General features: G+C 42.6%; 1 protein-coding gene across 4 annotated transcripts in view; it reads left to right on the top strand.

Moving 5' to 3' along the window:
* Nucleotides 1-26,316, top strand: part of SOAT1 (sterol O-acyltransferase 1) — an 86,713-nt gene that overhangs the window by 3,440 nt on the left and 56,957 nt on the right. For 2 of the 4 annotated variants that reach the window (XM_030205351.1, XM_030205348.1), the window contains exon 2: nucleotides 17,389-17,531. In XM_030205351.1, coding sequence (XP_030061211.1) covers nucleotides 17,408-17,531 — 124 coding nt within the window. In that variant the 5' untranslated portion in view covers nucleotides 17,389-17,407. Of the gene's footprint in view, nucleotides 1-2,412; nucleotides 2,492-17,388; nucleotides 17,532-26,316 lie in introns of those variants that run through there. The other 2 variants (XM_030205350.1, XM_030205349.1) reach the window with 2 other exon arrangements.

Raw genomic sequence — 26,316 nt, 5'->3', positions numbered from 1 at the left:
AAATCTGATTGGCTAGGTGTGTCTCAAGGACTGAGTTGAAAACCCCTATCATAAGGTGAAAGGAGAGAAACTGAAAAGAAATGAATTCTCGCTGATAGGGAGGTAGACTCTTGGGGACAATTCTATAAAGGGTGCTAAAAGTTGGGAACCTAAAATCTAGGTGCTAAGCTCGTATTCTGTAGTGACACATTTGTGTGCCTAATCTGTTATAGAGTACTAGCGTAAGTCAGCAATTAAGTGCCTAAATTTAGGAATGACCGCTCATGCTTGCACTATGGCAGGAGTAAATGGGTGCACTTAAATGCAGCACTGACAAGATTCTATTTATGGCGCCTGAAAAATCGATGTTGAAAAAATGTCCATTTAAGCATAGTCTATAATTCGCGTCTAGATTTAGGCATGGTTTATAGAATACGCCTAGCAGCCATGCCAGCGCCTAACTCTAGGCACATCTGTTTATGCTAAGGAAAGCTTGGTGTAAATACTGGCGCCTAAGTTAGGCATGCAGCAGGTGTATTCTATAACCCTGTGTGTAAAGTTTTGGAATGCCCACGGCCTGCCCAGTCATGCCCCATTTTTGGCAGTGTGCATTAGAATTTACGTGCACCACTTTACAGAATACACTTAGCGAGTAGTGCGCATAAGTTCTAAATAATGCCAATTATTGCTGATAATTGGTTAAAATCCATCAGAGCTGATTAGCTTAACCAGTTAAGTTATGCACATTGTTTTGGAATATGCTTTGATTTCCGTGCGGAAATTCAGCGTGATATATAGAATCCAGGGGTATATACCTAATTGACGGTATTCAATAAAGTGCACGCTTAAATAGAACTCCATAACCTGCCCATGTGAATGCCCCATTCTGTGCTAAGTGCACTTAGCTGCCTAACTGCTGTTTCACTCCTGTTTTGGAACATAATTTCCATTTAGTGCTAAAAGTTAGGTGTTAATTGGCACGTAACTTTTGGCACTATATAGAATCAGGAGGAACGTGTACATTGCAAGTATTACAATGAAATATTAATGTAGCTGATGTTCTGGCCTCCAGCAGTTATTTGGTTTGATTAGTTTTCCTGCTTATTTTGGCATGGTTCCACTCAGTAGTGCAATGTTAGGCTTACTTTATTTACTTGTAATATGTACTCTAGAATGATTGTACCTCTCTTAAATGGAGTTCTTTTCATTTTTTTAATATAATTTTATTATATGAACTGCTTTGACATACTTGACAGAAAAAAGTGATATAACAAATTCCTAATAAAATATAAACAATGTTAACACTGAGACAAGCGTTTGGTGGAGTCAAAACAGTGACAGAATTCAAACATGCTTGGGACTTGAGAGGGAAGGAGAGCACCACAAATTGAGTAAGACATTTTGTGGGAGAAACCAAGTGGTTCTTATCTGCCAGGTTTTTAAAAATGTTTCTGTCTTCAAATGGATTAATTTTGCACATAACCTGACAGAATGAACTTTACTCTCTGTCAAGATATGTTGGTGATGCTAATGCTTGTCTCAACACTTGCATTGTTCCAAAGAGAGCTTCTTTTGAAGAACATAAGGTGTAATATGCACAGGTATATATTAAGTTGTGCTTGGAAATTGTCAGTTGCAACCTATTCAACTTGGACAATTTTTGTATCTTTCTGCTACATTTTCTAACTGTGTAATTGAGGATTGCTTAGTAGAGTATAGTCACTTGGCACTGACACTTTTTGTAATAGTGGCTGTTACCACAATGACCTGTTTTCTTGCATTGAGCTTTTTTTTATCTGTGGAACTAGAAATGTCCTCTTTAATCACAACTGCTTCCTTTTCTACATTTCTGCCAGGTCATGATCCCAGTGTTTTTCTGGCACAGCAATTTTATACTATTTATGTAGTTGCCAGTGAATGAGACTTTTAGGGGGCTTACAGAACACTGCTTCTCACCCTGAATCGCTTCACTATGTCTTGTCAAGTTCAACAGACTAAAAGAACAAATGATGTGAGCAACACCATATCATAAGGCAATCCGATACCAGAAGATCTTCGGCACCATATTCCCAGTACTAGTAGTCAAAACATGGCGCTTTCTACCTATGACCAAGATAATTTAGCTTCTGGAAGAGGCTAAAAACCTTTCTTTTTCCAAAGACCACTTCATTTTTTTTATTCACCAGTTTGCCTGATTAAGCTCTCTTAATTCATGTGCTTACTTTTATCTGTCTTTCACTACCTTGTCACACCCATTATGTAAACCTCACTGTAAAGGGGATTTTAGTGGTATACAATAACTGATTTGATTTAAGAAAGTCCCTCAATAGCCTGTTCCTCCTTAAGAGCACTAGTCCTGCCCCGGGAGGAAGTGATCAGGGAGGGGTGGAGCCTATACCTGGGAGTATAAAAGACAGGGCCAGGCTGAGGTTAAGGATGCCCAGAGAGAGAAGACTTGAATCCCCAGCATATGACACTGAAGCTACAGTTCTATAATCGTGACCTGACTGAGGTAAGCCGTTTGTTTTTGCCAGATTGAACCTTATAAGTTTTGCTTTGAGGTCTGGCTGCAGCTAGACCTGAACCTTGGTAGAGAACCAAGAAATATTGGATTGTATTTGGGGCAGTGGGGTAGCCACAGGTGGGCCGGGGCCCACCCACTTAGGGCTCAGGCCCACCCAACAGTAACACACGTTTAGTGGTAGCTGGTGGGATCCCAAACTCAGCCAGCAGAAGACTTCTTCCTGATGGTAATGAAAATGCTACTCTCAATGATACCTGCACCTGCGTATGTTCAGTTTTCAGCGCATGCCTGCTACAGACTGCCAAGGTGGAAAGAAGCACTTTCCCACCAGCTGAGATATTTTTTGGGTGGTGGTTGGGGGGGGGGGGGGGGAACAATTGGTGCCCACCCAGTTCTTCCCTAGGCCCACCCAAAATCTGTTGTCTGGCTACGCCCCAGATTTGGGGCATGGCAACCTTGGCAGTTATAGATTGTGTTTGGCCTTCTGCCAGAGACCTGCTTAAGACTGGATGCACTGAACTGCAGAGGTTTTCCTACCCTATATCTCGGTTCCTGTGAAAAGAACAAAACAAGGATTCTTTGAATAAACACTTTTTTTAGTTTTGTTTTATCCTTTGTCCGGCTGTGTTTTATTTTACTGGCCCACTCCCCAACCCTTGCTCGGGATCTCATAGAGACATATTACCATACTGTACCTTTCAGTATACAGTCTGTCTGTATTCACACTCAGCGATGGGATCTATGACTAGTTCCAGTTCAGTTCTACATCTGCATTTGTCTTTTGCTGTTTTTTTTGCTATTTTTGCATCTTGTCTATAGTCCACTATCGCATGCTTTGCCTCTCGTGTTTCGGTTTAAACTTGCCTCACCTTAATCATTCATGTGTTAGGTTTTGATCTATTTTGATGCTGAAGTAACTTTCAGGATTTCCTACTATATTTGTGCTTTAGCCAATTGCTTTCCCTTGTTTAATGATCTAAAATGTGCTTCTGAGGGTGTTGGCTTTTAAGTGAAGCATTAGGAAAGGCATTATATTAGTTTAAACAATGAATCTCTCGTACAATTGTTTTTTAAAGTAGAAGATACTCTAATTAATTCCAGTGTCACAGCTACAGCTGATCTATTTTTTTATTTATTTATTGTTTTGTTACATTTGTACCCCGCGCTTTCCCACTCATGGCAGGCTCAATGCGGCTTACATGGGGCAATGGAGGGTTAAGTGACTTGCCCAGAGTCACAAGGAGCTGCCTGTGCCTGAAGTGGGAATCGAACTCGGTTCCTCAGTTCCCCAGGACCAAAGTCCACCACCCTAACCACTAGGCCACTCCTCCACTCTAAAAAGATGAACATGAATTTTAGGAATGAGCACTTTTCTGAAAAAAGGAGAATTTATAAATAAATCTGTAGTTTCTTGTGAAGATGGTTCTCATACTGTTGGATTGTGAGTGGGAAGAAATCCCCTGAAGCTGGCAGTATTGATTGCTGAAACATTAGCAGCAGGACTTACGGCTCCTAGTTGAACCCAAGCTCAAGGAATTCATAGTAAATATGCAGGCGTTCTGTATCCTTCTGTTTTGGGGATTTGGCTTTGTATGTAGTTTGTTGTATATGAGCACAGACTTTTGAGACTGAACTTTACACACATGCTCACAATTTTTCCATATGAAGTAAATGATTATAAATACAAACTAACATTGAAGTTGAGGTGATGTGGACAGATGATATCTCATGGGTTTATATACAAAATATAACGAGAACTGTAAAAAAAAAAACATTTGGGACATAAAAAGTGAAGTGAGATGAATTTTAAGAACAATCTGGGTGAGTGGAACCTGTCATTATAGTTCTGCAACTGAGACAGATTTTACAGTGAAAATTCTCCTGAAGAGGACAATGCTTAAAAGTCTGGCTCATTTAATTGTATACATAATACATTGAGAGAAGAAGGGATACTAGAGATTAGTAGATGATGTGGATGGGCAGACTGGGAAGACTATATGGTCTTTATTTGCCATCATTTTCTGTACTCTCTTTGGATATATGAATGCTATACGAATGCAGTAGCAGACTTTGGGTGTGATACTGGATTCCAAACTGGCATTTGAAGCACAGATTAATGAGCTAGTTAAAATGTTTTTCTTTCGGCTGCATCAATTCCGGGCTATGTGCTCTTCACTGAGTTTTAGAATTATAGCTGAGACAGTTCTGTATTACCACAATTAGACTATTGTAATGCTCTTTGTAGTGGGATTTTGCTTAAACAGCAAAATAGATTGTAGGTGCTCCAAAGTACATCCATGAGGTTAATCTTTAAGAAGAGGAAATACAAGAGTTGTTATGCCCCTCTTATGTCTGCTGCATAGGCTGCTGTTTGAGCAACACATTCAATTTAAAATAGCAGTGCTGATTTATAAAATTTTACATGGCCAGGGTTGCAGTGGGTTAACAAAGCTTGTTACCTTTACTTGGAATTGGTCTAATTTTCATTTTCAGTCCACATTAAGATTGGGTCATTCTTTTTGCTACCAAAGTGTTAAAATCTGGAATGATATCCTCATCCAGATCAGACATATTCCTTCTTATTTTCTCTTTCAGAAAGCTTTAAAATCTTACTTTTTTCTGATTGAAAAATTGATTGGAGGCTGAAATTTTGTTTACTGTAGTCTCTCCATCTGAACAAAGATTTCTTGATGTAATCTGCCTTGAATCCGATATGAAAATAGGTAGAATATAAGCGATAGAATAGTTATCCAAGAATAAGTTCTTTGTGATGAAATGCTTTTGTTAGTGCTGCAAAGAATGTTGAATATTTATTATGTTGACAGATGCAATTAATGATTCTAATAATTGGAACTTTGATCTATGTAGATTTACTTGTCCAGAGCTGGAAAAATCCCAGTAACTAGGTCACTTGAGTGTCTAAAACTTTAGAAAAGCAAACAATAAAAGGATGCAAAAGCAAGTATAAAAAATAAAATAAATAGGACAAGTAAAATTGGCAGAAACAGCAAAACAGGTAAAAAGGATGAAAAGAGCTTGCTATGTTTTCTAAATGTGTTTCCACCCTCTACCCTTATAGACAACTTCCTGGTAAGCAGGGCATGTCTGCTGGTCAGGATCCAGAACACCCAGTAATATTTGGAATTGAATTGGGTAGAAGTTACAGAAGCGTGTATGGATGAACTTGTCTTCTGTCTGTTGGCAGTATGGCCTTAGGTAATAATTACATGTAAATTAAGTTGATGGATCTTCAATTGATGTCATTAGCATAGTTTATCTTAATCTTCTGTAATATATAGGCTTTTATGCATTGTATTTTATTATAAGGTTCTTTGTTAATTGGTGTAGTTTTTCTGTGTGATGACTTATAGTGACATCAGTCCTGTTGAGCTGGTTTGTGTCTATAAGCATATATGTGGTATGTGTTTCTTGTGTGTCCTAAAATACTTGTGATGGATTCTGGAATATAAGCTACGTAGTCGTCATCTACTGAAGAATGAGCATGAACTTGAATTGTATCAAGAATTTGCTTTACGTAGTGTCTAGACATCTGGAAGTGACTCAACATTTTGAGAGAGGTCAGAATGTGACTAGGCAGCTAAATTAGCACATGTATAGAATTCTGGCCATGCTTCATTTGTTAGTGTATATACAAAGGGAAAATGTAAACTATATCAACAAAGTTGAGTCATCCAAATGGCCCTTTAAAAATCAGAGGCCTCATTTGCCTAAGAGATTTGCAGTATAACATGTAAGAACACATAGGACCTCTAGAAAATAATTAGTACTGGATATGGTCATTGGAGCCAGGCAAATAATTTTATAATTTAAATTGACTGGCTCACATGTTGTTCTTACCATTTACTCCTGCCACCCTCGTATAGTCTTTTTTGATTCTGACTGTAGAGCAAGTTAGGAATCGGTGTGAGCAAGTGCAAAGTGATTCTGTAGGAAAGAGGAACCCAAGCTATGATGCAAGGTTCGGCATTAGGAGTCATTGCCTAGGAAAAAGATCCTAGGTGTCATCATTGATGATGTGTTGAAACCCTCTGCTTGGTGTGTAACTAAGAAAGCAAATGGAATGTTAGGAGTTATTAGGAAAGGAATGGAGAACAAAACTGAGAATACCAGAATATCTTTGTATCGCTCCATGGTGCACCCACACATCAAATATTGTGTGCAGTTCTGGTCACTGCATCTCCAAAAAGATATATAGCGGAAGTTGAGTTATCTATAATAGCTTAACCTCAGGATTGGTTCCACCTGATTGGAAGTCCTCCATTTTCATGTAAATAAAATCTGCCTTTTTTCATCAAGCTTATGACAGAATCGTTTTCCAGCAATACTTTAACATGTTGAATTGTCTCAAGTTCTATGTACACGACACTTGGGCTTCCCTTCTCATTGATCTTCATTCAGCCTTTGACATTGGCCGGGTAGCTTTAATAATATCGTTAGGTCTGTCGGCTGTATTTGACCTTGTGGACCACAATATTGATAGACTTAAGTGGTTTACCTAATACTTAATTGACTGTGCTTTTTAGGTCATCCTATTTATTTATTTATTTAGATTTTGCTCACACCTTTTTCAGTAGTAGCTCAAGGTGAGTTACATTCAGGTACACTGGATATCTCTCTGTCCCAGGAGGGCTCACAAAATAAGTTTGTACCTGAGGCAATGGAGGGTTAAGTGACTTGCCTAAGATCACAAGGAGCAGCAGCGGGATTTGAACCGGCCACCTCTGGATTGCAAGACCGGTGCTCTAACCACTAGGCCACTCCTCCACTCCCCTATATCCTATACCCCCTCCCCTCTGGTCTGCTTATTGTCCTCTGTCCTTTGGGTTCCTCAGAGTTCAGTCTTGGCTCCCCTTTTCTTTAATATTTTCTTCATCCCCCTGGTTACTCTTATTCATAATCTCTCTCTCTCTCTCCTCCCCCCCTCTCTTTGCTGATGATATACTCCTACTTTCTTATCAAGACCCCCTACTCTCCTGACCTCTCTTCAGTGTTGTTCAGACTTGGTCTTTTACTCGCTCCATACTCATCAATTGATTTTAAACCCTGCAAAAACTGTTGCCTCTTGGATTGCCGGCCATTCACTACATCTTGCTGGTCCCTAAAATATGCGGATCTTATCACTATAGTTGACTCCTTCAGATATCTAGTGGTTCATCAGACTTTTCACCTTTCATTTGACATTCAAGTGGCAGCTGTTAAATCCTGCTCTTTTTCTTTAATATTTAAAAAAACCTTTCATTGCTGATCATGCTCATACTCTCTACGGCTGCACGTTAATCGTGATTAATGCCGTGATTAACACTTAAATTATTAATCAAGATTAAAAAGATTAATAATTGGCTGCCCTCCCTCCCCTGCATGCGCAGTCGGTCTGGCATCTCTCTCTCCTCTCCCAGACTGCCAGCGGCTCTCTCTCCCATCCCCTCCCAGTTTATCTTTAGATTTTTCTGTAAGTATTCATCCTGCAGCAGCCAGATTGAAACGTTGCCTCAGCCTCCACCGGGCCTTTCCCTCTGACCCATCCCGCCCCCTTCTGACACAACTTAGAAGGAAAGGCTTGGTGCAGGCCGAGTCAGCATTTCAATCCACAGGTGATGGCGGGGGGCATGTAGAGAGAGAGAATGGGTGATGGCGGGGGGGGGGGGGGTCATGTAGAGAGAGCAAATGGGTGATGGGGGCCACATATATGAGAGAGAATGGGTGGAGACCCTTTCCAAAGCTGCAGTACCTGCTCAATGGCTGGTGGGAGAGCTAAAGCCCTGCCAGCTGAAGAAATCCACTGCCTGAGTCACCCCTTCCTCCTCATACTGCCTCAGGAGCGAAAAAGTCAGCAGAGTGCCTCCTGCCACCAACGCTTGTACTCTCCAAGCATGCTTAGTTCGTTCATGAACTGAGCATGCTCGGAGAGTGCTATCATTGGCGGCTGTAGTCACCCCGCCAACTCTCTCATTCCTGAGGCAGCATAAGGAGGAAGGGGGCCTCTTTGGCAGTGGATTTCTTTGACTGGCGGGACTTCAGCATCCCCCACAAAGCAAAAGTATAATATCTGATGAGGTGGGGAGGGAGAGGAAATGCATACCTCCTCCAGTTCATCCCTTTGCCCCCCGTCCCAAAGGGCTACTGGCTATTCCCCACCTTTAACCACGCAATTAAATTTTTTAATCAAAATGTGGCCCTAATAATCTCTTGCAAAAGGAAAGAGAAATTGAAATGGAGATTAGAACAAGGAAATAAATATTTATAATCTGAGAGATCCTATTAGACCTCAAGAAACAGAAAATTGAAAATAAATTTATAATAAAGATATGAGAGAAGAGAGGTCTACATTAAGAACATGGCAGCTTTTATGCTAAGAAACAGTTAATCTGAGATAACAGAATCAAGGTTGGGTAACTTTTCAGAATTACATTTCTTCAAGTGGTCAAGTGACAAAAAAAAAAATATTCCTGCTCCCCTGAAGCTTCAGAACACACAGGGGAAGCAAAATAAAAATTGAGCACCATAGGTCTTAAAGCCAAAAACTCCTTTAATTTAACCTGTGTAATATTTGAAACATTAGGGAAAATAGAAGGTTTCAAACCTAAAAATATTTTGCTTATGAAAAGAGTCATTAATACACAGTCCCAGGGTATAACTAAAGCAAATGTCACAATCAATGTTACATGCACAGTATCTGCCTCCATTGAAGTTTGTCATCTGAGACTTGAGAAATTACCTGAATAGAAGCATCTTCTGAAGCAAGTTTCTTTAATAGAACATAACAAATCTTTTCAACTGGAGGAAACTTTTTCCCCCTGTTATAAAGCCCAAGGTTTCTATTAAATATTTTCCAAATGTCTCTCTTACTGTGAGGAAATTTTAGAAGCCTTAGATTGTCTTCTTTGATAATTTTCTATATTCTCTAAAAATTAAGCAGCCAGTATTATTTGAGATAAATTCATGGTCTCCTTATCTAAATATTGAATTTTCCTAGCACATTCCATTAAAATGTTGTTGATGAAAGTGCATTTCCCTTGACTGTCTTTATACAAGTCAAACCATCAAATCTTCTATGTATATTTTTTTATTTATTGGGATTTATTAACTGCCTTCATGAAGAGATTCACCCAAGGCAGTGTTCAGCAGATACAGCTTAATATGAAACTTAACAGTTTTGTTAACAGCATAACAATAGTAAAATGACCAAATATAATCATAAATACAATAAGAGGTCCTTTTATTAAGGTGCGCTAAATGATAAGATGCCCATAGGAATATAATGGGTTTCTTATTTAGCACACGCTAATCATTCCAGCTCTCTTACATTACCTTGTAAAGCTTTAATGGTTCCCCATGTGGTGTGTAAAGTTACCACTGACTGAAGGCTTTACAATCCCAGGCTGAATAAGGCCTTTGGCACTCCTCCCTGCCTTAGAAAAGCTTCTTCTGCAGATACTTCCACAGATTACTTAAGGTTAGATTCTTTTGAGCGGCTTTAGGGTAAGAAAATCTTGCCCCAAACCTACTTGCCTCGACTTCTTCTCCAGGAACATTGGTTCTCATCTGCACTTCTGGGTTCTGGAGCTGCAGATGGCCAACGCTTCTCTAAGCTCAGAGAAGTTTGTCTTTATTTGATAGTCCACCTAAAGCTATGCCATCAAGGCAAACTACAATGTATAAAATAAGAGAGAAACGAACTCCATATGCACTGCACAAATAGTAAAGAAGAGAGGAAATAGGAAAGGGAGGCAGGAGAATAGCTGTAATGGACAGACTCCTGACAATCCACAAAGCACTTCACACACAGCTGCCACCATATTTGTCTTCTGTGATAATTTCTTATGTCCCTTCAAGAGCCCTCCACTCTGCATCAGAACATCATCTTTGCATTCATTCGGTTTCTCTTTCATACCTTGACACTACAAGATGTGCATTTTGTTTGTTTGTTTTGTTTCTTCACTATGGAACTCCTTTTGGGGCTTTTAATGGAATTCTCCTATTTAAAATTCAGATCAGCTCCAAAACACATCCTCTTCTCCCATGTTTTTTGGGGCTATACGGAACAGTAGTTGACCACTTGGCTGCAGCCCTTCTTTCCACCCTTCTTCTATCTTTCTATTACTTCCATATTTCCTACCTATGAGTTGTAGGTGCTTTTTCTCTTCTGGGATTTTGATTTGAATTGTAAATTGCTTTGATTATTCAAAGCGAAAGGTGGTATACAAGTACCATTAAACATTTTATTTTCATACAGATATTTCTGTGCCAAGAACAAAGACAGTAGACATACATGCTCTTCTGAAGTGCCAGACTTTTTTTTTCCCTGGGACTGCTTTTTGTTTGCCCCTTGGCTGGAAGGAAGAAACAGGCTTGGAAGGGATAGTACATATAATGGAAGCACTAGGCTAGGGTGTGGTGGGGGAGGGGGAGGGGGTTCCTTCTCCAGAACTCTTGTCCCCTCCTTTTGTCTATTGTTAGTAGGCATTAATCAGAAAGAAGTCATATACAAGATTCTTTATCCTTGCTCAATTCCTTCCTAGTGGCAGAAGTTATGCTGTCCTGCTCCAGGAAGTGCTGTGTTGGCAAAAACTTGCATATTGTAGTCCAAGTTTTTTTCAGTATACAAAAGTGCCATGAATCAGACAGGCTTCAAATGTGTGCCAGCATCACTTCGCACATTTCTTGTATTTACTCATGTTGTTTGGGTACGGATGTAGTATTACATCCCTAAGGTGAAAAGTGTACTGCCAGAGGTCATGCCAAAGGTTTAATAAATGATTACAAATGTTTTCTGTGCATAAAAGAAAAGGCAGTAGGGAGTGTATAATGTATATTATATAATGAAATACATGGTTTATCTCAGGTACCCAAGCTGTGGTGCACCACACCCTTGGCTTAGCGGGCGTATAAATTACAGTGAACAAGGCCACAAGGACTCTCATTTATTGCCCAGATACATCCTTAAGTAAAGCATGTGTATACTGTGCCAGAATCAAAATAAATGTTCAACTTGAAAGGTTTTTGGGTTTTTTTTTTTTAATGCACTCGCTATTGTCTAATGGATAAAATAACAGGTGTTCCCAAATAATATTGTCTAAAGGTAGATAGACAACACTGGCCTGGCAACTTCTCAAGTCACAAAACAAACAACTTATCTTCTGTTTAAATCCAAATGGACCCTCTGTTCTACAGAGCTCTGTTTCAGAAAATGTCCTTCAGGAACCCCAGTATCCAAACTTTGTATGAGAGTTGCAATTCAATGGCCAGTTGTCTTCCAAGATGGCGGGGCCACTGGGGAAGGTTTAATAAAAGCTTTCTCTGTTATATCCTTATTACTTCCTCCTGGGGGAATTCTGCGCAGAATTCTGGCAATTGGAACAGCTTTGCAGGTCAGCTCAGCTCAGCGGCATGACTTGGCCTCATTGCCACTCTCCCTTCTTACTACAATTGAGGAGGAGAGGTACAGCTGCAAATGGGGCCATGTCTTCCTTAACTGCTACCTTGATCGTGACTGTTCCTTTTAAGCTGCACAGCTATGAGGAGGCCTGCATGATTCAATGGAACAGTCTTGTCCAGAATGAAAGAGGAGTATGCAGTCCATTGTGCAGCTGTGCACTGCCTCCTATCGAGAAGCGTGATTGAAGGAAGGTGGGTGAGGTAGGTGTGTGCCACGGAAAGGGGGGAGAGTTTAAGAGAATGGTGGTTGGGGTGGTGTGCGCCATGGGAAGGTTGCATTTAATAAAGAATAATTCCATAGTGTCCCACAGATCAAGCCAGAGACTTGTGGGTTATGTCCCTCTTATAGCAGGTGCAGATAGAGAGAACCTCCGAGGTTTGCTATATGTGGACCTGCTCAGACAAGTAAATCTCAGTATTCTCTATCTAGCAGGTGGAGGGACATCTTAGTGCAGCTCTGGTTTGATCTGGCTACTGGTATCCTTTGGGCCTAGTTTAGCACTAACAGGGGTTGAGTGGCTGTTTGCAGCTTGTGGTGTACACCTGGTGGTGCCAGGTCCCTCCCGGTCTCCCCCTACCTTTCCTCCGTCGCCCGGGGCTATTGGCCTGATCGGGTGTTTCCTTTCTCTCCTGGGGGGGGAGGTAAGCGTCTCTTTTTAAGAGCCTTTGTTTTTATTGAATCATTTGGAGGAGCTAGACGAAGTGCTGAGTCAATTGGGGCAGGCATTTGTGGAGCATGTCAGTGCCTTCTGAGACTGCAAAGCGCTGCTCCTGGTGTGGGGGCTGGAGAGCAGCGTCTGAAGAATGTGAGTTCTGTCGCCGTCAGCCCGCATCAGGTGCTCAGCGCGACAGGGGTTCCCCTCAGGTGTCCGGTAAGTCGGAAGTGCAGGAGATAGTTTCGGCAGTTTCCTCTGGGCAGTTAGTGCAGTGCACATCGACGGGCGCCATTTTCTCTTCTCAGGCGCGACACGCTCCGCATGTGGCGGATGACAGACAGGAGGCACAGCACGCTTCTGTGGCACAGGTTCCGATGGAGGGAAACGATTTAGAGGGAGCAGAGGAGTCCCTTTTGGTTCCTTTTTCCCCGGATTTTGTTTTATTAATGCACAATGCCTGCCTTCCGAAGAAGTCAGAAGCTTCTCTTCAGGCAGCCCCGTTTCTTGCTCAGCAAACTTCGATTGCTGCAGCCTCTCAGTCTTTCCTGCCCAAACGTCCCCGGGTGGAGTTTTTGGACCCCGAGGAGCTATCTGACACAGATGGCTCGGTTTTGTCTGCGGGCTGTCCCTCAGAATCATTGGATTTAGCAGATGAGGTCCCCTGCCTTCTGAGGAGGGGAATGATCCTACAGCTGCCCGCCTTTTTCGCAGGGAAGAGCTTCCCTCCCTGATTGGGCTTTTGAGGTTTTGGCCATATCACCCCCTGATTCATCAGGGAGGAACAGGTCCGGTGCCCTCTATTATGTCTGGCACCAAATGCCCACCTCATTCCTTTCATGTACATGAGGCCATGAAGATCCTTATTTCGGCACAATGGGATACATCGGACAGTGGGCTTAAGGTCGCTAGAGCTATGTCGTGTTTTACGCGCTGCCTGCTGCTGATTTAGACTTGCTGAAGGTCCCTATGGTGGATTCCTTAATCACAGCGGTCACAAAGAAAACCACTCTCCCTGTGGAGGGTGGCATGGCGCTGAAGGACTCTCAGAATCATAAGTTGGAGACTAGCTTGAACCTGTCCTTTGAAGTGGCGGCCCTTTCCCTGCAAGCCTCAGTTTGTGGCTCTTATGCGACACGGGCATGCTTATCATGGATACAGAAAGCCACCTCTCCGGAGGAACTCGTGGCTGTTTGCTGGCCATAGAGTCCGGTTTAGCCTTCCTTGCAGATCTCCTTTATGATCTTTTGAGGGCTTTTGCGAAGGAGATTTCCCTAGCGGTCACCACGCATTGTTGGCTGTGGTTGCGGCTTTGGACTGCAGACGTGGCCTCTAAGTCACGGCTAGCAAAGCTTCCTTTTAGGGGAAAGCTTTTGTTTGGGACAGACCTAGAACAGATTGTGAAGGACCTTGGTGACTCCAAGGGCCAGCGCCTCCCAGAGGACAGGTCCCAGCGGCACCCAGACCTACGTTTAGGGATGCCCGGCGTTACCATCCAGGTCGCGGGGCCTCTTTTCAGAGGGCAAGATTTTCTCAGAGGCCTCAGCCCTTTCGGGGTGACAGGCGGGCCTTCCTCTTCGGTAACAGAACCCAGCCCGCAGCCAGATCTGCCCAATGATGGGGCCCTGGTCCATCTCCAGCCGGTTATTGGGGGCAGGCTGTCCCTATTCCTGGTCGAGTGGACCAGGGTAACATCCGACGGATGGGACTTGGAGGTTATCAGAGACTGCTTCAGTATCAGTTATCCTCTTGTTTCTTCAGGAGGGTGTACAGAAATCATTCTCGTTGAGTTCTCTTAAGGTGCAGGTGGCAGCTCTGGCATGCTTTGGAGGCTGGCTCCAGGGGACGTCCATCGCCTTCCACCGGGATGTGGTTAGTTTCTTGAGGGGCGTAAATCGGTTGCGTCCTCCTCATGGGCCAGTTCTGCCATCCTGGAGCCTTAATCTAGTTCTCAAAGCACTTCAGCGTCCTCCTTTTGAACCCTTATCGAGGATTACGTTTAAGGATCTCACTTTGAAGGCGATTTTCCTAGTAGCCATTACTTCGGCTCAGAGAATTTCAGAGTTGCAGGCTCTTTCTTGCAGAGACCCCTTCCTGCATTTTACGGAGGCGGGGGTATCAATTAGGACAGTTCCTTTGTTTTTGCCCAAGGTTGTTTCTCGTTTCCACTTGGGGTAGTCCCTGCATTTGCTGGCTTTTTGCCGGGACGATTACCCCGAGCATTTCCGGGCTCTTCGCTGTCTCGACATGAGACGGGCTCTTAGGTATTTGAAGGTGACAAATGAATTTTGTCTTTCTGACCATCTCTTTGTCCTTTTTGGGGGCAGTAAGAAGGGTCATATGGCTTCCAAGGCCACCATAGCCCGTTGGGTGCGGGAGGCCATCTCTTCGGCATACTTGGCATTGGGCAAGCAAGCCCCTGTGCAAGTTCGTGCTCATTCTATGCGAGCTCAGGCTTCCTCCTATGCAGAGTCTCGTTTGGTTTCTCTGGAAGATATCTGCAGAACCGCTACATGGGCTATGGTCCATACGTTCACTCATCATGATCGAGTGGATGTGGCAGCTCGGCAAGATGCAGTGTTTCTGCCGGGTTGGGGGTGTCCCACCCTACTTGAGGACTGCTTGGGTACATCCCACAAGTCTCTGGATTGATCTGTGGGACGCTATGGAAGGAAAAATTAATTCTTACCTGATAATTTTCTTTCCATTAGACCCAGCAGATCAATCCAGAGGCCCTCCCTGGATTTACTGTCTGCGGTTTTGTTTCGGTTGGTTAGTTTTATCGGGTTCCGTTGTTCTGAATGTTCCTTTGTTTGATTAAAAGTGGTGGACTTTGGTCCTGAGGAACTGAGTTCGATTCCCACTTCAGGCACATCAGCTCCTTGTGACTCTGGGCAAGTCACTTAACCTTCCATTGCCCCATGTAAGCCGCATTGAGCCTGCCATGAGTGGGAAAGCGTGGGGTACAAATGTAACAAAAAAAAAAAATAATAAATTAAATAAATAAATATAGACGTGGTGGAAGTTTGTTGGTCATTTGATCTGACAATGTCAGGAGAGTTTTCTATTGTTTCCATTCCACTGCTTTGGTATCATTCATACTGAGGTTTACTTGGCTGCACAGGTCCACATATAGCAAACCTCGGAAGTTCTCTCTATCTCCACCTGCTGTTAGAGGGACACAACCCACAAGTCTCTGGATTGATCTGTTGGGACTAATGGAAAGAAAATTATCAGCTAAGAATTAATTTTTCCATATTCAGTTTTGGATCTTGTGGGGGACAGCATGCCTGCCATGGATTTTCTCTCCTCTTGAAATATTCTGCCTTATCTCTATTTCTCCTATCCTATTAATTTAATTGGCGTTCTTTTCTAGCTGTGTTTTAGTCTGTAAACTGCTTTATAGTGGCAGCACTGATTAGGCAGTATAATAAATACCAAATAAACAATAAGAGACCTTGGGGGTGGACAGAACTGGGGCCTTGCTGGGAGTTAGAGAGAACTGTAGAAGGGCAGAGAACAGGTGACCAGAAAGGAGTCGTGGGAGGGGGAGAAATATGTGAGATACTCTGGATAAGGGGCAGAGAAAACTGGAGGCTGAACTCACCAGGTGAAGGGAAAGGATACAAGCTGAGAGAGATAATCAAATATTTATTGAGAAACCAGATACCATGGACTGTGTTTCGGCAATAAAAATCGCCTGCTTCAGGAGTCTGGTATCTGTTAGAATATGTCCGTTATTTCAAAAATGGTTAGGGTGATCAAACCAAATACCGCTTTCAATGTGCTAAAGTTACAATCACCACTCTCGCACTGTTTGTTCATTTTTGAAATAACAGACCTATTGTAACAGATACTTGACTTCTGAAGCAGATTATTTTTATTGCCAGTGGAATCCATGGTATCTGGTTATTTTGACTACAGTCAACTTCTGGAGATTTGTCTGTTTGGTTATATCCCTTCCTTGCTTAACTTTGTGCACCATTGATTGAATCTAGCCCAAAGTATGCAGAATTTTTCAGAATTTTCAAAAATGTTGTACAGAATTCCTCCAGGAGTAACTAGTATATAATTTAATTGCCTCTGGATATTACTGCCCTGCACTGGGGAAAAAAGTGCCTATTTTTACTGAAGCACTTGCTTCCTTTTGCCATTGCAGGACAGCTTAGGTAAGGCACAAATTATCTGGAATTTAATAGAAAAGTTAAAGCTTGGTTGTTTGAAATAACTTTTTCAGATACTGCTTTAACATTGGATTATGATGTTGTTAACATCTATATTTGTATAATATGGTATTCTGTGTTGAATGCTTGTTTATTTTTACTTTGTTGTATTTTTATTATATTTATATTCTGCTTGCAAGTTAAAATATATTGAATTGGTGTACAAATAAGTTAACCCTTCACCCCAGTCAACCTCCATCCTCCCAATAAAACATTCAAATTCCCACTCTTCTCCTGTCGTATCCATCCAACCATATCCCAAAGTTCCCACATAACTCATCTATTCTGTATTCACAAAATTAACAATTTGTTGTACATCTTTGTGATTTTGTGTGTGTGTGTGTGGGGGGGGGGGGGGGGGGGGGTTAAAGTGACTCCTAAATATAATGAATGGCGTAGGTACTGTGGGCAAAGACCAGTACAGCTGAGCTCTTGCACTGAAGGCCCTTGTTTATTTGAGTGGCAAGGCGCCACTACCTTGCAGCCATAGGTTTGTGCATAAAGTAAAACTACCTGGTCTGAAATCCTAAAGTGAGTGGTTCTTCTCTTCTAGTAGACATAGCTTACGTACCATGGCTGGAGAAGGGACCAGCTTGAAAAGTCGTAGACTAAATTCCCGGACACCTGCGACTGCAGAAGAGGATGGTGCAATGAGAAAAGCTGAAGGGGACCAATCCTTCGGAGCAGTAAGCAATGGTGAGTCAGCTCCCAGCCTCCCGACCCTTACATTTACAAGCGCAGTAAGCACTTATCTCCCAAGCATTGCTGGTTGGTGGCGATGGTGGCCGCATTTCTAGCATTAACACTGCGGAGGAATAATGAATAAAATCGCCTTCCTCTGCGTCCTTCAAGGATCTTTTCATGAGGAATTGTATAATGTTTCCCAGCAGAACTGATGGAGTATTTTGATTAACTTGGAGTGCATTCTTTTTATTTTCCTAAGTACTTTATTGAAATTACTGCCATTTATTTCTGTAGCACTGTTAGACGTATGTAGTGCCATGCTTATACGTACAAGAGAGAATCCTTGCTGTGTGGAAGAGCTTACAGAATAGTCCAGAATAGAGACCTGTATGGGAATGGAGTTCCTGTGGGGATGGAAGCAGTTCTTGCAGGGTTCCCCTGGGGGCGGACGCTGCATCTGCGCCAGCCTCTCACCTACTAAGTACCAATTTCTTTGAGTGCTGTCTTTTTTTTTTTTTTTTTTTTTTTTTAAATATACCATTAAATTCTTGCAGGGATGGGTTAGATTTCTGTCCCTGTGCAACTCTCTAGTCCAGACAAACAAACAAACAAACAAACAAAAGAGGTTAATTATGATTAAAACCAAGAAGACTACAACATCAAAAATTAAATGATGGCCTCCTTACCAGCACCTTAGGAAGTCTGCTGCTGATGTAAACATCAAAGGATTGGCACCTTTCTTGTAGTTGGGGTGGTGGGGGGGCACACCTGGTAGTTTTCTTCTTTTTTTCTTCCAGCTCGGTTGGGACCAGTGCTGGGATTCAGCACCATGAACCCTCATTTAGAACTAATTGGGGGTCTGTTCTTTCATTTTAATAGATTCTTCTTCCCTCTGCTGAGTCTGCTTGTTACAGTAAAGGCAACCAGATGCTCCCTGAACAGTGAACATGATTCCCAACCTGGTGCATAGGAGCCAGCTTTTCTAAATGCTTGGGGGTGCTTGACTTGGCACAGATTACCAAGTCCATATAAAAGAAACTTAAAGAGTGGTGGGTTGTAAACACAACTGGTCAGGCTATCGTTAAATGAAGAGCACAACAGGTGATGCACATACAGGGTGGACTTTTGGGTAAAAGAAATGCACTGCAAGTCTCTCAGGCACCCACAGAACTGGCACATCCCCAGCCTTCCAGCTGACCAAGGGCATTGAGGACCCATTTCAGAAGTCAAACTGCTACTGAGCCAAACACGCTGGCCTGGATTGCAGCTTCTGATACAGAGAAGCAGTAGATACCTACGAATGGCACTTTCAGATACTGCTATAGCCATAGGTTGGTCCCCGCTATTCTTTTGTTAGCTGGACAGCGGGGCTCCTTATCTCTCTGACATGTCAGTACCTTGTTCATTACTCATTACAGAGACTGCCATAAGCTGGTCCTTGATTGGCCAGGATCACACTATTTGTCTTTAGAAAGAGTTATATTTGACAGAGCGAACTCGCAATCACTTTTTCTGGTCTGCTGAGGCCCTTTATGTGGGTATAATAAACCTCTGAGCATCAGGTTATTTAAAGGCAATATCTACATGATGATTCATGAGGTCTTAAACATCAGTATCGGGGATGAAAACCTAGTAGTAAAGATTTTTATAGGGTAGTTTATTCCTCAAAAGAATATATTTCTGTCCTTGGCTAGATAACTGGATCCTCTCTCACATCCTTTGTGTTGCTGCCTGCCTGGGCTGCAAATATATTCTCACAAAAAAAAAATCATCATTTCGAAGACAATGCTTTTTAGTGTGTCAATTGACAAGCATACAGTGATCTTGTTTGTTTTTTTGTTCTTGTTAGGGATCAAAACATTGAAATAATGCTTTACTTCAGAAATGTCATCTTTTACTTTTGCTTCCTTCCTTCTTGTTGGAGTTGAAGATTTTTTTGCTCCTGTCCAGTGTAAGTAGCTCAGTTGTATTTGGTTCAAGCTTTTGTTAATACTTTGTGTCCCTCCTAATCCTAAGCAAATAAGATCCTTAGCTTATTTTCCTATCTTTTTTTTTTTTTTTTCTTGAATCTTTGGCCAACTTCTGTTCAGCACATGCCTGGGCTGACTCTGCTGGTGGAATCTGGGTACTGTTGCTTTTCTCTGGCACAGAGTGATTCCTTCTTGGTCTGGAATGAGCCTCTGGTTTATCAGTACTATTGTTTTGTTTTCTTCAGATGTTTGCATGACAGGATGTACTCTAGGGATCTTCAAGCCTTTCTCATCCAGTGGTGATATGAAGATCAAAACAAAAGAACAGTAAACATAGTCCATATCACCTCATCTTCTCTGGTTTTTTTTTTTTTTTTCAGTGCTGGCTTTCTCATCTTTCTGCCCCTTTCAGCACTCTGCTACCTTCCTGATTTCTCCTGCTCATAGCGCTATTCTTTTGTGGACAGATTCTTGGAGACAGTTCGTCTGGACACAGCAGCAATCATACGTTCTTGACAGTCTTTAATCTGAGTTTCTGCTGGGCTATGACTCAAGGTCTCATGTTCATGAGAAGTGTGGGATAGGTTGTATAATGCAGCCAGAAGGGCTTCCTGAGCCGGTACGTCAAGCTCCATCTCTGGCCGTCTTCAAATCTAAGCTAAAAGCCCACCTTTTTGATGCTGCTTTTAACTCCTGTATATAATTTGCGTGTTCCCCCACCTATTCTGATCTCATACTCCCCCAGACTGCTCTTACACAGTCCAGGAATTAACGGACTCCATAATCAGAAGGACTCGCTGGGATATAAGGAGATAGTTTATTTCAATCTTACCAATAGCAATACAGGCAAATCAGGCAGTCATATGATGGAGCAGCATTACATGACACGTCTGTCACCCGCCTTCTCTTGTAGCCTTCCTTCTGTTCTAATACCCTTCTGACTCCCATTTTTATACTATTTTCACCCTATTCATTTCAATGGACCCTAGCTTTGTCACCAGGGTTCTTGGACCTTATCAGTTGATCAAAATGACTTCACATACTATCAAGCTCTAAGTATAAACAAGATATGCTCAGAGCGCATCTTATTAGATGACTTTGCATTTTCCCCAAACTTTCCCTTAGCCCCCTTCTTTGGATGTTCTCACCTGGGGTGCAGCTGACCCAATACTATCTCTACATAACCATGGCAATCTTGCTCATGACGTCTTGCAGGTGCCAGTCTCAGGGAGCAAAGCCCCCCTCCCTTGCCAGCTCAGCACTTGCTACAGTGAAATGTAACTGTGTCAAAGGTGATCTTTGATTCTTACAAGCTAGCTCTCTTTTGTATCAGAGATGATTTTGATTTTAAGAAGCCTAGCTCTTATTATGAGCTATTGGCCTGTATTTTACAGAGAGCAAGGGCTAGCATAACTCTTCACTCCTAACCCTTATTCACTTTGTTCAGAACCCTTCTTTTATCATCCTCACTTTAATATTCCCTTATCTCTTGTTTGACCTGTTTGTCTGTCCTAATTAGATTGTAAGCTCTGTCGAGCAGAGACTGTCTCTTCATGTTCAAGTGTACAGCGCTGCATATGTCTAGTAGCGCTATAGAAATAAGTAGTAGTAGTAGTAGTAGACAAGAGGGTCCATCCACTTTAATTCCAGGGGTGGCATGTTTATTCTGTGGATTCTCTGACAGTCCTTACTTTTTTTTTTTTTAATATCATTCTTATCCTTTATATTACCATTTTACATCTTCTTTTACTCATCGTGTTGTAAGTATTAGCCTGTTTCCCACGCCATCTTGGGTTTTGTGTTTTGATTTATCATTTTCCTTTCTTATCTCATTCTTAGTTCTTCTATATATCACATTTTTTTTCTCTTTTCTCTTCTTCATAGCCCCTGCACGTTCCTTTGCTAAAGCTGTATTGTAACTCTTTCTGTGTTTGTCCAGTGTTACTCTTGTTACAAGAATTGTGCAGAAAGAGTTCCTGGCTTTTCTTCCAGGCAGTCAGAATTGAGCAATCACTGCCCCCAGGGACTTGTGTAATCACCACCTGTTTATCATTGCAAATCCTGTGAAGAAACTGCCTGATGCAGTCAGCTACATTCACAAGTTTCATAGTGTTTGTATATGCATAACCTAGTTCTGTATCTGTCTGAAGTACCCATTAACATTAAATTTATTATGAGTGGCTGCAAAAGAAAATACAAGTCAGTACTAATTACTACATTTATTCCTAGGCCAGGTCCCATCTCTCTAGCGCCATGTTTCTTTTCAGGACTTCAGACTGTAGGGTCCCTTATCTTGGCACATCAACTTGGAGCAGGAGTAGTAAATATTGAATAGTACATCTTGTGATGAACTAGTTACCTAACTACTGGCTAAGCTGTGAATGATTAACTGAACATTGGAGACCAAAGTTTCCTTTTGTGCAATGCTGCTCCACTTAAGAATCTTTGTTCTGCTGATTCTGGTTTCCTATCTGCCTGACTATGCATCAGGATACTGTAACTCAGTCATGTGCTAGCAAGCCATTTGGAAAGAAAATAACAATTGCAATACTGGGTCAGACTGTAGATCCATCTGGCCCAGTATCCTCTTTTCAGCAGCAGTTAATCTAAGTTCCAAGTATCTGTCAAGATTTTATGCTGCTTATTCCAGGGGTAAGCGATGATTTCCCCAAGACTACATTAATAACGGTTTATGGATTTTTTTTCTCCCAGGAATTTATCCAAACCTTTTAAAAACCCTGCTACACTAACAGCTTTTAGCACATCCTCTGGAAACAAATTCCAGAGCTTAACAAGTGATGAGTGAAAAACGTTTTCTCCCATTTTATTTTAAATGTTCTGCTTAGTAACCTCATGCCCCTTAATCTTTGCTTTTTTAGAAAGAGTAAACCAATTGATTTGTGTTCACCTTTTCCATTCCACTCATGATTGTATAAACCTCTATCATATCTCCCCTCAGCTGTGTCTCCTCCAAGATGAAGAGCCCTAATTTCAAGTCTTACCTCATATGAGAGTTGTTCCATCCCCCGTATTTTGGTCACTCTTCTCTGTACCTTTTCTAATTCAGCTTCTATAGCAGAGCCCACAGTTCTGTATTCTCTGTCTGTACCTGCTGGTTTGTGGAAATGAACGTACATGTTTTGAACTAGTCTGAGACTAAAGGAAAGAAAATTAGCAAGTATGATCTAATTTCTCTTTCTGGCATGGGTAGCTTCATTTCATCTTCCTCAAGACCAAAGCGAAGAACTCATTTAGTCTCTCTGATATGTCATTGTCCTCTTTAAGTGCTCCTTTTCTCTGTGATGATCTAATGGTCCAACTGCTCCCCTCACAGGCTTCTTGTTTCTAATAACCCTGAAAAAGATGTTAGTTAAATCCTTTGTTATTTCCAAAAATCAAACACAAGGAATTGCGAACAGTCCAAAAGGAATCAAACCCCCCAAATACACTGAAGTGTTATGGTGAGCTGCAACTGCTTACCTAATATACAAATTCATAATCCTCTTGAGTTTCTAAACAAGAGGCCTTGTTTCTTATAGTCTCTTATCTATCAAAGGAGACCACCCCATAATCCTACAGAATTCCCCTTTCCTCAACTCCCTTTACACCCCCTTGTGTTCTATGAAACATCATTTGTAGAAGGGATGATCGTTTAAGTATAGAGAAAGTAGAATAATACACTTCTCTATCTTGGTGCTAATGATTGTATATACATTTTCCCTTAAAAAGATTTAAATATGTGCATGACAAGCTTTTTTTTTTTTTTTAATTCTCTTTGCCTGCCATATCAGTACTTTGCACCTAACTTGCAAGTGTTTATGCTGCTTCCTGTTTTCTTTATTTTGGATCCTTTTTCTATTTTTGGGAAGTTGTTCTTTTGGCTAGAATAGTCTTTCACCTCATTTTTAAACTATGTTGGCTGTTTGTGGCCTTCCTTCCTTCCAGATTTATTTTTTTATTTCATTTTTACTTGAGAATTTCGCAATTTACAAGCAAACATAATTGTTCAGAAAGCAAGATTACCTAACATTTCAGGAATAAAATCAAAAACAAAATCTCAAAACTAAACAAGCAAATTGTATCTTCTCATAATCCCAGTTATTGGAGGTTCATCAGAAAAACACAAGGAGAACTTAGAAAAAACAATTAGGTAAAGCATAATTCTTAAGTGCAGACTTAATAAATATCCTAATCCAGATCTCCACCTAGCCGAAGAGGAATTATCTAGAAATGCTTTAAACTGTGCAGGGTGAAAGAAAACATACTATATATTTTATAATTTAACCAAACAGCTTTTTTATTAGTCTGTGGAATACATCTTATCTGGGCTTCAAACCTGGACATAGTTTAAAATTACCATCTTAGATTTTATCATGGCTCACCCTTTTTAAAATTTAAATGCTAATGCAATGAATTTCCTTATTGACTTCACTCAAGTCTATTTTCGATCATGTTATAATCACTATTCTCCAAGGACAAGCAGGCTTCCTTCTTCTCACAAGTGGGTAGACGCCATCCCACGTCACCCGATTCGGCAAAATTGCCAGGAAAAATCTAGAGCTTTTGCTTTCATGCCCGCCATGCAAACACGCCACTTCAGTTCGGGTCTGTCTTTTTGTGCCTTTCCCCTTTTTAGGCATCATCGTGACTTTTAATTTCACTGAAGCCATTTTTCCTTCCATTTCCACGAAGACTTCCAGAGGCTTCAAGTGTTGTACCTGGTGTAACCGGACCATCTCGGGAAAAGACACCCATTCTTAGTGTCTTCAATTCCTTGGGCCTGTCCGTAGCCCTGCTAACTGTGTCCTTTGTCTTCATATGAAGAAGAGAACTTAGGTTTCTCAGGAGGCTCAACGAGAGAAGATTTTTGGAGCCCAATCCGGTTCTTTGGCATTGAAGATGGAGGCGTTGACAGAGTGTTGCATCAGGAGTAACGGTAGGGATGGCTGCTTTGAGACGTAGTGAGGCATCGAGTAGATCGCCTCCTGCTATGCATTGTCGGACCTGACCCCGAGGGAATGGGAGGATTCGATATCATCCTCGTCAGCATCGAGGAGCATGGTTTACGTGCATCGGTAGAAGGCCAAGAAGCACAGTCACTGATCTCCACTGGCACTTTGTGCCAGGAGCTCTGGGACGCTGAGGGATCTGGCACCCGAGAAGCATCGATGCCGGGAGGTGCCGATGTGTGTGTCTCCTAGCAGCCGAGATCCTGCTCCCGCACCAGACCCAGCAGTTTTGCATCCTGCGCCCCAGCCAGCCCCACAGCCTTTCCCAATGGTGGCCTTCGATGAGCGCCTCTGGATGGCCTCATGCAGCGATGTGCGTCAGTATCGGGGTGCTCGTTCCTGCCATATGTTCCGCTGCAGCCCCACCTGGCCCTCAGCCTGCTGTTCGGCCTGCGCCGCTTGCAGCCCCGGTATCGACTGTCACCCAGGTCAGTACCCGCTCAATGTCGGTGGAGGAAGCTTCACCAGAGTCGAGATGTGAGCCGTTTTCTCAACGCCACTCTCAAGGACATGGTTTCTCGACATCGAGGCGGGCCCGGTCTCGGACATCCCTGAGAAAGGGTCTGTCCAACACCGAGGAGGAGTGCTCATGGGAATCGGAAGAAGGTCCCAGGTACTTTTTCTCCAATGAGTCCTATGGGATTCCTTCTGAGCCTTCCCCTTTACCTGAGAGGAGACTCTCCACCTGAGAGCCTCTCTTTCACAGCTTTTGTGCGGGAAATGGCTGAGGCCATTCTATTCCCTGTAGAAGTGGAGAATGAGCCCAGGGTCAAGATGCACGCGGTCCTGGACTACGGCTCCCCTCCTAAGGAGGCAGTGATGGCTCCTCTCCACAAGGTACTCAAGGCAGTCCTCATTAGGAACTGGGCGTCCCCTCTGTCTCTGTGGCCCCCAAGAAAATTGACACCCAGTGCAGATCAATGGGAACCTGGCTTGGTGAGGTCTCAGCTACCTCACGATTCTATGGTGGTGGATGCCGCTCTCTTGCTAGGAGTACTACGAACTATGCCTCGGCTTCCCCAGACAGAGAAGCTAGGACCCTGGACTCTTTTGGGAGAAAGATATATCAGACCTCTATGCTCATCGCCCATAACCAGTCATACCAGCTCTTCACGAGCGTGTACTTGCGGAACTCGGTACGGCAGCTGTTACACTTAGTCGATACACTCTCTCCGGAGCAGGCTGAACCGTTTCGACAGTTGGTCAACTTCAGAAGGCGTGTCGCAAGTTCTTGGCTAGGGGCACTTACGACACTTCTGACGTGGCATCCAGGATCTCTGCCCAAGGTATAGCAATGTGCAGACTCTCATGGCTGTGTGTTTCTGACCTGAAATATTCTGTTTAGCAGAGGTTGGCGGATGCCCCTTGCAGGGGGATAACCTTTTTGGAGAGAAGGTCGAGGTTGCTGACCAAATCAAGAAGCATACTGATGCTATGTGTGATGGATGGAATGTGAACCATGGGATCGTGGTTCATATAAACAGCCTGGTCTAAGCCAGCACAGGAGGATGAAGTGACGCGCTGTGCCATGGTTCACTTCCTCTGCTTCTTGCTACGGGAGCTTAGCACTAGAAGGAGAGTGAGAGCTGAGCCGCTGCTGCCCATGCCTGCCCTGAATTCTGCCGCAGTGGGAGGTAGGAGTGAAGAGAGCTGAGCCAGAGCTGCTTGCAGCCTTGTGGTCTGGCAAAACCCAGGTGCCAGGCCAGATTTTTTAGTTGCCATGGCGACCTGGCACCTGGGGTTTGTCGAGCCCTGCCTTAAATATTACTATGGGCCCTAAAACGTCAATACATCTATTGGGAAAACTGAACAACCCAA

The sequence above is a fragment of the Microcaecilia unicolor genome, chromosome 6, assembly GCF_901765095.1.
Source record: "Microcaecilia unicolor chromosome 6, aMicUni1.1, whole genome shotgun sequence".
NCBI lineage: Eukaryota > Metazoa > Chordata > Amphibia > Gymnophiona > Siphonopidae > Microcaecilia > Microcaecilia unicolor.
The sequence above is the reverse complement of the archived record's forward strand: the minus strand, read 5'-3'. Positions and strand labels throughout refer to the sequence as shown.